The sequence below is a fragment of the Phascolarctos cinereus genome, unplaced genomic scaffold, assembly GCF_003287225.1.
Source record: "Phascolarctos cinereus isolate Bilbo 61053 unplaced genomic scaffold, phaCin_HiC Scaffold_4;HRSCAF=312, whole genome shotgun sequence".
Lineage (NCBI taxonomy): Eukaryota > Metazoa > Chordata > Mammalia > Diprotodontia > Phascolarctidae > Phascolarctos > Phascolarctos cinereus.
The window spans coordinates 667,801,209-667,813,350 of NW_027555847.1; the positions used below are offsets into that span (position 1 = coordinate 667,801,209).

The window sequence follows — 12,142 nt, forward strand, 5'->3', positions numbered from 1 at the left end:
TAAGCCTGTCCCCATATGTGTTTCAATGATCCTATGAAATCGGTTTAGAGCTAGATGCCTTAGAGACCATTAAATTCAACCTCCTCTTTTTAAATATGAAAAAACTAGGGTTGAGAGCCATGTCTAGTGTCACACAGGTAGTGTTTGAGGAAGAATTTGAGCTCTAGTCTTCCTGCCTCTAGGCTTAGCACAATCCACTATATGGCCTAGCTCTGCCTTACCAGGGAAATCTTTGACTGTGAGACCCTCAGAATTTCCCCCATTGGCCCAGGGGTCTTCTCTCCAACAGCCTTTAGCCCTAGTATCTTTGGGAATGGCCCCTAGCAACTTGCTGATGTATCTGAGTTCTGGGAAGAGAGAAAGGGATGTCATATCCCAAGAAAGGTCAGATTCTGCTCCCAACTTTGCCACTGATTCAGTGCGAGACCTTAGCTAAGTCATGCATGCTTCCTCTCCATTCCCTCATCTGTAAAATGAAGAAATTGGCCTGAGATCCCTTCCAGATCTGACATTCTTTGATTTAAAAATCAGATAATGCATGTGAAAACATTTTGGAAGTAAACACTTTGGGAACATTAAACCTTCTATAAAAGTGAGGTGAACCCCAATAAGGGCAGGACAATTGGGGTTTGTCCCTAGGACAAAGTGCTCACAGCACTTGTGTGGGTAGAAATAACTAATTTTGCCCCTAGTTATCCAGAATAATTAGTTAAAAATAGGAGGCTACCTATGGGAGCATCTTCTCCCCAACCCCTTCTTCCCAGGTGAGTGTGTGACTAGTTCAGCTGTGCCCTAGTGCCTCCTCACTCCCCAGCTGTCTTCTCTGCCTCTCCCTCACCCCTGCCCCATCAGAAGACTCAGATAACATCCTGGGGTTTTGACCCATATGGATCAATATCCTAGGACCTCTATCTCTTCACCACAGGGTCTTTGTGTCCTGAATTCCAAGGTCTATCCTCCCACTTCACTGACTTGGTCTTTAAAAGTTGATTCAAGAACGCTTTCTTGTTGCTTCCCCTGGGCAACAATTACTAGCCACAGATGTGAGGTTGGGGGATAGGATGGGGTTAGAGCTGGAAGGGTCCTCAGAGCTTATCTAATCCAGCCCCCCTCCTTTTACAAGTGAAGGGCTGACACCCAGAAAGATGATGTGACTCATCCAAAGTCATTGTGTGACTTCCTCCAGGAGATGGCAGCTCCCAGCCCCAGCCCTAGTAGCCGCAAAGTTCGTGAGGCAGTTAGTTCGTGCATGGGATAGAACGCTAATGCTGGAGTTGGAAAGTTCAAATCTATCCACAGACACACCTTAGCTGCGTGACCCTGGGCAAGTCACTTAACTTCTGCCTCAGTTTTGTTATCTGTAAAATGGGGATAACAATGACACCTACCTCCCAGGGTTGTTATGAGAATCAAATGAGATCATATTTGGGAAGCGCTATCTAAGCGCTGGCTTACTGACATTCAAAGACCAGCACTCTCCATTGTGCCATATTGTTCCTCAGGAAACCGCGCTAGGCTTGGAATCAAGGGTTCAAATCTCTACTCTGCCGCTTACTGGTTATCTGATCTTGGGCAAGTCACTTACCTCTCTGAGCCTGAATTTCCAGTCTGAAAAGTAATATTTGTAATATCTATGTTGGGCATGGATGGCCTGTGTGCTGTACGATGAGGGCAAGAGCCATACTGAGGAGATCACAGAGCCATAAAAGCAGGGGTCCCTCGCCTCTCTATGTGTCCCCCACCCCTTGGGCAATCACTCTGAGAAATACTGTGGATCCCCTTTCTCAGAATCATGTTTGCAAATGAATGAAATAAGGAAGGAAACAAAAAAAAATTTAATTTAGTATTTTATTTTTCCCCAGTTACATGTAAAAAATAACTTTTAACATTCATTTCTAAAACTTTGAGTTCCAAATTCTCTCCCTTCCTCCTTCCCCATCCCCCTCTTCTTGAGAAGGCAAGCAATTTGATATAGGAAACAAAAATTTATTGAGCACCTACTATGTGCTCACAACAACTCTGGGAAGTAGGGGCTATTTTGATCCTCATTTTATAGTTGAGAAAACTAAGACAGAAGTGAAGTGACTTGCCCAGGGTCACATAACCAGTGACTGTCTGAGGCTGATTTGAACTCAAAGCTTCCTGATTTCAGGCCCAGCACTCTATCCACTGTACCACCTAGTTACACAAGGAAACCAATTATACTGAACTGCAGTTTTCAAAATATTTTAAAAACAAGTTCATGAAATCCTAGGTGATAAACCCCAAGCTGATGAGGTTATTGGCATATACATACCACACCAGTTTATTGAAAGTGTTTTGTAAACTTTGCAATACCATGCAGATATGAACTAGCACTGGTAGTCAAGGGGGAAGGGAATAAGCATTTGAGCACCTACTATGTGCCAGGCACCATGATAAATTCTTTTTAAATATTATCTCTTTTGATCCTCACAACAATACTAGGAGATAGGTACTATTATTGTCCCTATTTAACAGATGAGGAAACTGAGGCAGACAGAGGTTAAGTGACTTACCCAGGGTCACACAGCTAGTAAGTATCTGAGGTCACATTTGAACTCAAGTCTTCACGACTCCAAGGCCAGTGTTCTATCCACTGTGCCACCTACCTGCCTCTGGTCATGTTATAAATATGTTATTAACAAGCACCTGGCATACTGACTTGCATGTAATAGGCATTCAATAGGGCTAGGTCTTGATTAGAGTGAATAATGAATCCCCTGAAGTCATAGCATGTATTTGAATTTGCACTATTCAAAGTTATAACTATGTAAAATATGGTTATTGGTTCCAGCTCGGTAAAAATATGCAATACTAATTTGAATAATTTGAACACTTCAGGGGATTTGTTATTCTAACAAATCAGGGCCTAGCTGTAAATACTTACTAAATTAAAAGATAGGGAAATGGTAAAAAAGATTGTTCAGTCATGTCTGATTCTTTGTGACTTCATGGGCAATATCACGCCAATACTGTCTATGGGGTTTTCTTGGCAAAGATGCTTCAGTGGTTTGCCATTTCCTTCTCTGGTGGATTAAGGTAAACAGAGCTTAAGTGACTTGCCCAGGTTCACACAGCTAGTAAGTACCTAAGGCTAGATTTGTACTCAGGTCTTCCTGAGTGTTCTATCCACAGAGCTCTGTCTACTGTGCCACCTAGCTGCCTCCCTCATGATACTTGGGGTCAAACCCTAGCGCCAACATTCTACTTTGGGCAGGTCATTTCCCCGCTCAAGGACTTGCTTTCTTTGTCTATAAAATGAGTGGGTTGGACTAAATGATTGCAAAGAGGCTTCCAGCTCTGACTTTTTATGTTCTGAGGGCCCATCTGTGATTCTTTGAAACTGATTTCTATCAAGTGAGGAAGAGGGCCAGGTGTGTAAGGCTAGAGGCAATGTGACAGTTGGGCTGAAGTACATGACCTCTAGAGTCTGTTTCAGTCAGATTAACATAGCTCTTGTTTCCTCTGGCTCAGGAACCCAGGATGGTGAAGAAGTGATCCGAATTCAGAAGGTGACCCATGGTACCATGCGGGCAGGACTGGCAGAGCTGGTGGCCCTACCATGCCTCTTTGTCCTCCGACACCCACAGGAGCCTGGCCCTCCGCATGACCCAGCTCGGGTCAAGTGGACCAAGGTTCGGGCTGCCTCAGGCCAGAGGGTGGAACTACCAGTCCTGGTAGCCAAGGACAACGTGGTAAAGGTGGCACGTGGCTGGCAGGGCCGGGTAACACTGCCCGGATACCCCCAGGACCGTTCCAATGCCACCCTGGTGCTGGGGCCCCTGCGGGCCAGTGATGCTGGCCTCTACCGCTGCGAGGTAGTGACTGGCATTGAGGATGAACAGGACCTGCTGCCCCTGGAAGTAACTGGTCAGTACCTGGCTGGGGGGCTGCGGGTGGCCATACTGGGCCTTTAGCATGGAGAGAGCTGAAGGTCAGACTTCACTGATTTCACAATTTTATAATGGGAGAGGGTGCTATATATAAGCAACTCATACACACATGTCATCTCAACAGATGCTGGAGTAATCCTAGTTTGGGAGGGGTTAATCAGGACAGGCTTCCTGGAGGACAGGAGAGTAGGCCCAAGTAGAGAGGTTTGCCCTGATGATGAAAATGATGATGACAATGACAACTGACGTAGATATAAGGTTTTAAGATTTGAAAAGTATATTATATACATTATCACTGTGGCCTCTTAGTGGGAGATGCCCTCATGGAACTGAAGGTTTGAAATGTCCCTTGTATCCCTGAGAGCCCTGCCCATAATGTCCCTCTTCCATCCATCCCTTCATTCCTCAGGCGTTGTATTCCACTATCGGGCTTCCCTGGGCCGCTATACCTTGAGCTTCCAGGCAGCTCGGGAAGCCTGCCGCCGCAACTCTGCTGTCATCGCTGCCCCCCGCCACCTGCAGGCTGCCTTTGAGGATGGCTATGACAACTGCGACGCTGGCTGGCTGTCCGATCATAGCGTCCGGTGAGTGGGCCCTGGGAGATGGGAGGGGATGGAGCCACTGATAGCAGGAGAGCAGCAACTTGGGTCAGCCCCTCAAAGCTGTGGGTGCTGCTTGGAGGTAGTGGCCGGGTGATGACTTTAGGGAAAGGGATGTTGGTTCCTAGAACCTTAGAATCTCCAAGATGGAAGGGACCTTAGGGTTCATGAGCTTGCTCATTCAATAGTCATCTTCTTCATCCCTCCCCCTACCTCTGTCCACCTACCTCAGGAAGGTGAGAAGGTGATTTGAGTTCCAAAGGGTATGACTGACCTTTAAGCCCCGAGACCTTCTCATGCCTGTCTCTCTTATTCCAGCATCCCAGGGGAGTGGGACACTATAGCCATTAACTTATTAACTGGAATTGGTCTTCTCTTAGGTATCCCATCACATTGTCTAGGCCTGGTTGTTATGGAGACCGGAACAGCCTACCAGGGGTCCGCAGCTATGGCCGACGAGATCCTCAAGAACGCTATGATGTTTATTGTTTTGCCCGGGAACTGAGAGGCAAGTATAAGACCTATCAATTCCAATCCAATACTTACTATTTCCCACCCTAAGCCCATGCCATTACTGCCCACCCTGTGTCTTTCCTTCCCCCTGCAACCCAGAGAGCTAAAGCAACCTACCAAGATCGAACATTGATTCTAACTCAGATTGCCTGGCCCAGCTGAGGTCCTTTACACTGAAAACTTCCTTCTCTGCCACTTCCCATACCACCTCTTCCATCTGGTTCAGTCTGGGAGGTCTGAGGGCCCAGGATGACCTTCATCTTCCTATTCTTCTGGTAGGAGAAGTCTTCTACGTGTCACCACCCAGTCGACTCACATTGTGGGGAGCCCGGGCTCAGTGCCAGAGCCAGGGAGCAGTTCTGGCTACTGTGGGTCACCTCTACTTGGCCTGGCAGGAGGGCCTTGACCAATGTGACCCAGGCTGGCTGGCGGATGGCAGTGTTCGTTACCCCATTCAGACACCCAGGCGGCGCTGTGGTGGTGAGGCTCCTGGGGTCCGGACCCTCTACAATTTCTCCAACCGTACTGGTTTTCCTGAACCCTCAGTCAAGTTTGATGCTTACTGCTACCGAGGTATGCATTCATTCAACAAACATGGCATTCTGCTAAATGCTTGGGCTCCACAGATGAAAACAAAATCAGAGGGATTAGAAAGGAGATGGGGACGGGGATTGCTCTAGTCCCAGGGCAAAGTCTTGCTTTCGTTTCCCTTCTACCCCTACCCATTTCTGCTGAAGAAGCAACTTCTAGACATCTGCTCTGGCTTTCTGCAAGCTGACAGATTATTGGGGCTACAATCCGTTATTTATTCAGCTGAAAGTTATGAATTTCCTCTCTAGATGGGCTAATGATTTTCAACCTGTTCCCCTAATTCAAGCCTGAACCCCAACACTATCAACTAGCTCTGAAACATGTGATGCTGGTCACAGTTCAGGACTTGACCAGAGAGTGCAGAAGGTTCATGGCAGCCCATCTCCACCCCTAGGAGCACAAAAACCACAACATTCGTCAGCTTTGTATCCAAGCTGGTTTACTGAGACAAAAGCCATGGCTTCAGAGACCATCAGTCAGTCAATCAGCAAATGTATGCACCTACTATGTGGTATTTCATCCTAACAGTGATAGGGAAGTATTGGAGTTTATTGAGTAGGGCAGTAACATGGTTAGTCCTGGAAGATCAATCTGACAGCTGTGTTGAGGTTGTACTGGAATAAGGAGAGAGTTGGGGTGGGCAGACCCATCAGCAGCTACTGCAATAGTCCAGAGGTGAGGTGATGAGGACCTGCGCCAAGGTGGTGGCGGCGTCAGAGGAGAGAATGGGCATATATGAGAGATGGGATGAAGGTAAAATCTATAGGCCTTGGCAAGAGACTAGATATTGGGTGTGAGAGATGGTGAACAGTTGAGGATGACACCTAGGTTGAGAACCTGGGGGATGGAAAGATGGTGATACCCTCAACAGTAATAAAGAAGCTAGGAAGAAGGGAGGGTTTGGGGTGGGGGTGGAGGAATAATGAGTTCAGTTTTAGGTATGTTGTTTTAAGATCTCAGCTGAATATCCAGTTTGAGATGTCCAGGACTGGGTCTTGTCCACCTCAGGGAAGGGAGGAAAAGGTTAGGGTTCCTTGCCTCCTGCTTGTCTCACATGTAATAGATCTTTCAGCAGTGACTGGGATGAAGGATAAGCATAGATTGGGGAACCTGGGAAATGTATGTCCATATAAGTTTCTAAGCTTCTCTGATCCTTTGTTCCACCCACTTCTGGGAGGCCTGTTGTGCTCAGAGTCACAGAATGTCTCAGGTGGTGCCATTAGACCTTAGACTATAGAATATCAGCTGATTTTACAGAGGAGGAAACTGAGGCCTAGAGAGAAATGATTTGCCCAGAGTCACAAAGCAAGTGAGTGATAAAACAGGACAAAAAATCATGTTCTGATTACTAGTCCAGGCTTCGATAATAATAATGATGATAATAATAATAATAATAGCATTTATGTAGAATTAGATTAGAATTATGTAGAATTACAGGTTTGTGAAGCACTTTACATATATTATCTCATTTGGTTCTTATAGCAACCCTGTGAGGTGCTATTATCATCCTCACTTTTACAGATAAGGAAATGGGGCAGGCAAAGGTTAAGTGACTTAGCCAGAGTCACACAACTAGTAAGTGTCTGAAGTGGGATTTGAACTCAGCGTCTTGCCTGACTACAGGTCCAGCATTCTACTCACTGTCCCACCTAGCTGCTCAACCTCTATACCCATGGCAGGTATGTCTGCAACTTCCTGAAGCAAGAGTAGCTGAGAGGCTCATAGGTTCATAGATCAGAGCTGGAAGGGGGCTTAGACCTTTGTCTTTTGTGTCTAGAGAGGTCTTTGTGTCTAGAGAAGGCAGACCCTGGACAGGCTGAGCACCCTTCAAAGTCAGCATGCCTAGAAGGGACAGCTGGCTTTGGGAACTAATCACTCTCTTTCCCCCTCTCTCCCCAACCCTGCACTGTCAGACTTGATTAAAGTGTAATTAAGGTTTATAATATACCTTGTCCTGGCTCCCTGATAAAGAACCTTCTGCCTCCTGAGAGACCCTCTTCCTCCCCCATCCATCCCCTCCCTTCATCTCCCAGCTGCTACCAATGAAGAGTCAGAGCAAGGAATCCCCATGAAATGAGCATGGGCTATGATGAGGTCACAGGGTCTAGAGAGAGAGGACAGGCCATTGTTGCCTCTGGCTGAGGAGAGGATGGGGTACCAAATGATCTCACAGGTTCTTCCCAGCCCTGACAGTCTAAGCTTCAAAGGCCCTCCCCCCTGACATTCTGTGTCCTAAGGGCCCTCCCAGCCCTGACATTCAGTGTTCTAAAGGCCCTCCTAGCTCTGACAGTCTATGTCTTAAAGACCCTCCCAGCCCTGACACTCTACGTCCTAAGGGCCCTCCCAGCCCTGACATTCAGTGTTCTAAAGGCCCTCCCAGGCCTGACATTCAGTATTCTAAAGGCCCTCCCAGCTCTGATAGTCTGTGTTCTAAGGGCCCTCCCAGCTCTGCCATTCTCTGTTCTAAGGTCCTTGATCTCTGACATTCCCTTCCATGGAATCCAGGCCCCAGCCTTCTCGATGTTCCCCTTCTCTCTCCCCTCCCTTTCACCTCTCAGCCGCCAGCAAGCACAGTCTCCACAGCTCACATTCCCTATTTTTGGCTAGAACAGAACATATTGGGACAGGATATATTTATCCCCATCCCCGCCTGCCTTGGGGGGATCCACAGGTTCCATTCCTGACTGGGTTGTTTGGGGGAGGATTATTTGGGCTGAAGAAGAAAATACTGTTCTGTCCCCACCCCCATCCTCTCCCCTACCTACTCCCCCCACCCCCAATCCAGTCCAAACTTTCATTCCTGCATTCCCAGTTTCTAAAAAGGGCACCAGCATTGCCCCAGTCACCCAGGATGGAAATGCTAGTGTTCCCTGGGACTTCTTCCTTTCCCCCATACCCCATGTCCAATCAGTCCCTGAATCTGTCAGTTCTCCCTCTGTAATATCATTTTCATCCATCCCTTTCTTTTCACCTCCTGCCCTTAAAGAGTCTCTGATCATGTCCACAGCTAGGAAAAATCAGAGCTGCTTCCATTGAATACAAAACCAATGCTTTCTTCATGGTAGCCAGTGTGACAGCTAGGTGGCAAAGTGGGTAGAACACTGTGCTTAGAGTCAGAAAAACTTGAGTTCAAATCTAGTAAGTGCATAGGGACTTACTGCCTTAGTTTCCTCATCTGTAAAATGGAAATAATAATATCACCTGTTTTACAGAACTATTGTAAGGATTAAATGAAATTATAATTGTGAACTGGTATGTAAATACTGACAGTTATAGCTGCTGAAGTCTTGGTGTTCCTGATTCTCTTACAGCCCATCACCCCACATCTCCACCCAGGTACCGAGATAACCCTGCTGCTGATGGGGAGGACCTAGAGGCTGTGTCTGCAGAGGATCTGCCCATCACAGGCCAAGAGAATGTCTTGCCCCTGGACACCCAGGAACCTCTGGTGTTCAGTGGGATCCCTGCTGATGAACAGTCCCAGGATCCCTCCCTGCTTCCCAATGAGGCTGGATCTGGAAAGGCAGGAGGGACCCCAGTTCCATTCCCTGGGACATCTTCCTTGGTCACGGCCAGGTCCCAGGGGCCAGAGGTGGCCAGACAAGAGGATCCATGGCTGAATATGGTAGACAGAACACCTATGCCCAGAGGTTTCCAAACAGAGACAGTCTTCCAGGAGGGCACAGAGACCCCACATTCAGCTGTGGTAGGGACAGACAGTGCCACTCCAAACCCCAGATTCGCAGAGGACCTTAAAGCCAAGGGGACTGTGCCTTCTACCACTGAAATGGGCATGGAGTCTGATGCCCAACCAGCAAGCAGCACAGCAGCAACTCAAGTGGGCACCACAGCCAGGAGGAGGGGGCTGAATGGACGGTACTTCCAGCAGCAGCTTCTGGAGCAAGCGACCTCCAGGATGGGGTGGGGCATCAGGACAGGCACAAGCCCCACTCCTCCAGGCACCAAGGAGGCCAGGAACCATGTGGAGTTGCCCCTAATCACAGCCACTAGGCCCATGCTGGGCCCCCAGAGCACTCTGTCCAATGAGGTGGACAGACCCCACTCTAGTGAGTCTCTCACCCCAACAGAGCCCTTGGAGGGGACCCTGCAGCTGGAAATTCTCCAGAACCCCTTGAGGCCAACACTATCCTGAGAAACCCTTCTAGGCAGCCCCATTGGGGAACCCCAGGTCTAAAGGGGGAGTCACAGAATCTCAGAGTCAGAGGGGAACTCGGAGGACATCCAATCCAACCTGATTGTACCTCAAAAAAATCTCTTCTCCAGCGTCCCCAACAAAGGGTCGTCCAGCTTCTCCCTAAAGACTCCCAGTGAGGGGGAATCTGCATCCTCCTGAGGCAGCCCGCTCCACTCTGGGAAAGTGCTAGTTGTGAGGAAGTCTGCCTTGGAAACAAGCGCAAACTTGTCTTTTTGCAAATTCCATTCATTGTTCTGCCCACTGGGGTCAAGCAGAAAAGAGTCCAGTTCCTCTTCTGAATGACAGTTCTTCAGACAGTTCTTCAGGGTCCCAGATCACCCTTCCCCTCTCCTCCTTCTCCCTCAGACTTCTCCTCTATAGGCCAAACACCCCACTTTTTTGAGAGCATCCTGCTCTGACATGATCTGGAAGCCCATCACCATCTCAGTCCCCTTCCTCAAGAGGCTCTCCAGTTTTCTCAACGGCCTGTCTAAAGGCCATGGGGGCAGGCAGAGTCAACTTCCCAAAGCCCCCTGAGTGCTCAGAATGGTAGTGAGGGGTCCCTGCAGTGCCTTCAGCCCTCTATGCACCTTGGCAGCTGTACTTTCTATTAGTTAGAATGAAGAACAGGAAAGACACAACCCCATCTGAGGGGAGGCCTCTTTTTAGAAGGGTTCTGAGAAATAGCATGTCACACTGGCAGGAGCCTTAGAACATAGTCTAAAGAATGTCAGGGATGGAAGGATTCCCTGAGATCATCCAGTCCAACCTTTTCAACCTGCAGAGGAGGAGAATGAGGTGCAGAGGGAGGAAATGAATGGTCCATGGTCATTTTGGTGCCTGGAAAGCCATGGGTGGAGGAAAGGATTAAATATGAAAAAGCTATCCTCTATGCTGGCATTGATGTCCCCATCCAACTAGGGAAGGGTTGGGTCTGGGGGCTGGAAAACCTTGATGCTGCTCCTGGCTCTGTTACCAACTTACAACATGACCTTGAGCAAGTCACTTTCCCATCTGTACAAAAGAGAGGGAAAAAACTAGACTGTCTCTACGGTCCCTTCCAGGTCTGATATACTGTGTTGTATCAAGCCTTTCTGTGCCCAAATTAAGGTAAGTGGAGGCAGAGAGGTCCTTTCCTGAGGGCACTTGTGAAGAGGGAACTTGCCTGTCGGCAATTGGTGGGGTGGCACCCTTGCCATGTCAACATCATCCAGATTGCCAGAGAAGATACTTCTATTTCCCAGCTCACCTTCCAGTGTCAGAGGATTTGACTTCTCAGGGGAGGGGTGGCAGCCCAAGCCCAGCTAATGCTTTATTTTTCCAACTAAAAATAAATGTTTTGTGGAGGTAGCTCATTAAAACTAGAATTGCAGATTGTAGCAAGCCATTAAGTTTTATAGGGGAAGCCATCAAGAGGACACTCCAGGGAGCAGGCACCTGCAGGGATATAGGGCTCACCTAATCCACTTGGCGTCTCCTCAACCAGTCACTTGTGAACTGTGAACTGGAATCTGGGCCTCCAGCCTGCCCCCCCCATCCACCGCTTCAAAGTCCTCCTCAACCACTTTTCCTTTAGGACCCTGTGAAGTACTCCTGGGTCAGGAAGCCTTGAGGCTTAGAGCATCAGTCAGGATACCCCATTTCTGCGATTTATTATTGGTAAGAGTTCTGGGCATGCCATTCTCTCTTTAGGCCTTCATTTCCCCATCTGTAAATGAAAGGGTTGGGCTACATGGTCTCCGAGTTCCCTTCCAGCTCTGACATTCTGTGCTCAAAAGCAATCTGGTGCAATGAAAAGAGTATTGATTTTAGAGTCGGGGGTTTGGAACTTGGAGCTCAGCTCTCCCACTTGTGACCTTGGACACTCTCTGGCCCTCATTTTCTTCATCTGTGAAATGAGGGGGGTTGAACTTGATGACCTGCAGCGTCCCCTCCCACTCTAAAGCTGGGATCCTAAGGTTCTCTGCAGCTCTGATATTCAGTGACCCTTCCCATCCTCAAATGCATCTGGAACCCCATGGTTCTGGATTGTTCTTCCAGCACTCTGCCCATACTTTTGCAGAGGGGAACTTGACCTTCCCGTATGCCATTTGGGTAAAGTTGGGAGGGAGCTGGGAGAAGAGGAAACCGTGGAAGAATTTAGGTCCTGGGGAGCTGAGAATCTAGGAGATGTCAGCGAAGGGTAGGTCTGAGAGAGACCTCGTAGGTGGAAGAGGGGACCTTCATTCCATGGCATTGGGCATGAGAAAGGAAATGCTTCTTTGGTCTTGGGTTGGAGGGGGAAAAGTGATGGGTAGCAGAGCGTAAGATGCATGTCTGGGAAAGCGAAG

General features: G+C 48.3%; 1 protein-coding gene across 1 annotated transcript in view; it reads left to right on the plus strand.

The window, feature by feature from the left end:
* NCAN (neurocan) overlaps positions 1-12,142 on the plus strand; it is a 63,311-nt gene that overhangs the window by 13,848 nt on the left and 37,321 nt on the right. Inside the window, exons 3-7 of the mRNA XM_020969422.2 lie at positions 3,496-3,891; positions 4,324-4,498; positions 4,894-5,021; positions 5,306-5,599; positions 8,929-9,684. Of these exons, the coding sequence (XP_020825081.1) occupies positions 3,496-3,891; positions 4,324-4,498; positions 4,894-5,021; positions 5,306-5,599; positions 8,929-9,684 (1,749 nt within the window). The remainder of the gene's footprint in view (positions 1-3,495; positions 3,892-4,323; positions 4,499-4,893; positions 5,022-5,305; positions 5,600-8,928; positions 9,685-12,142) is intronic.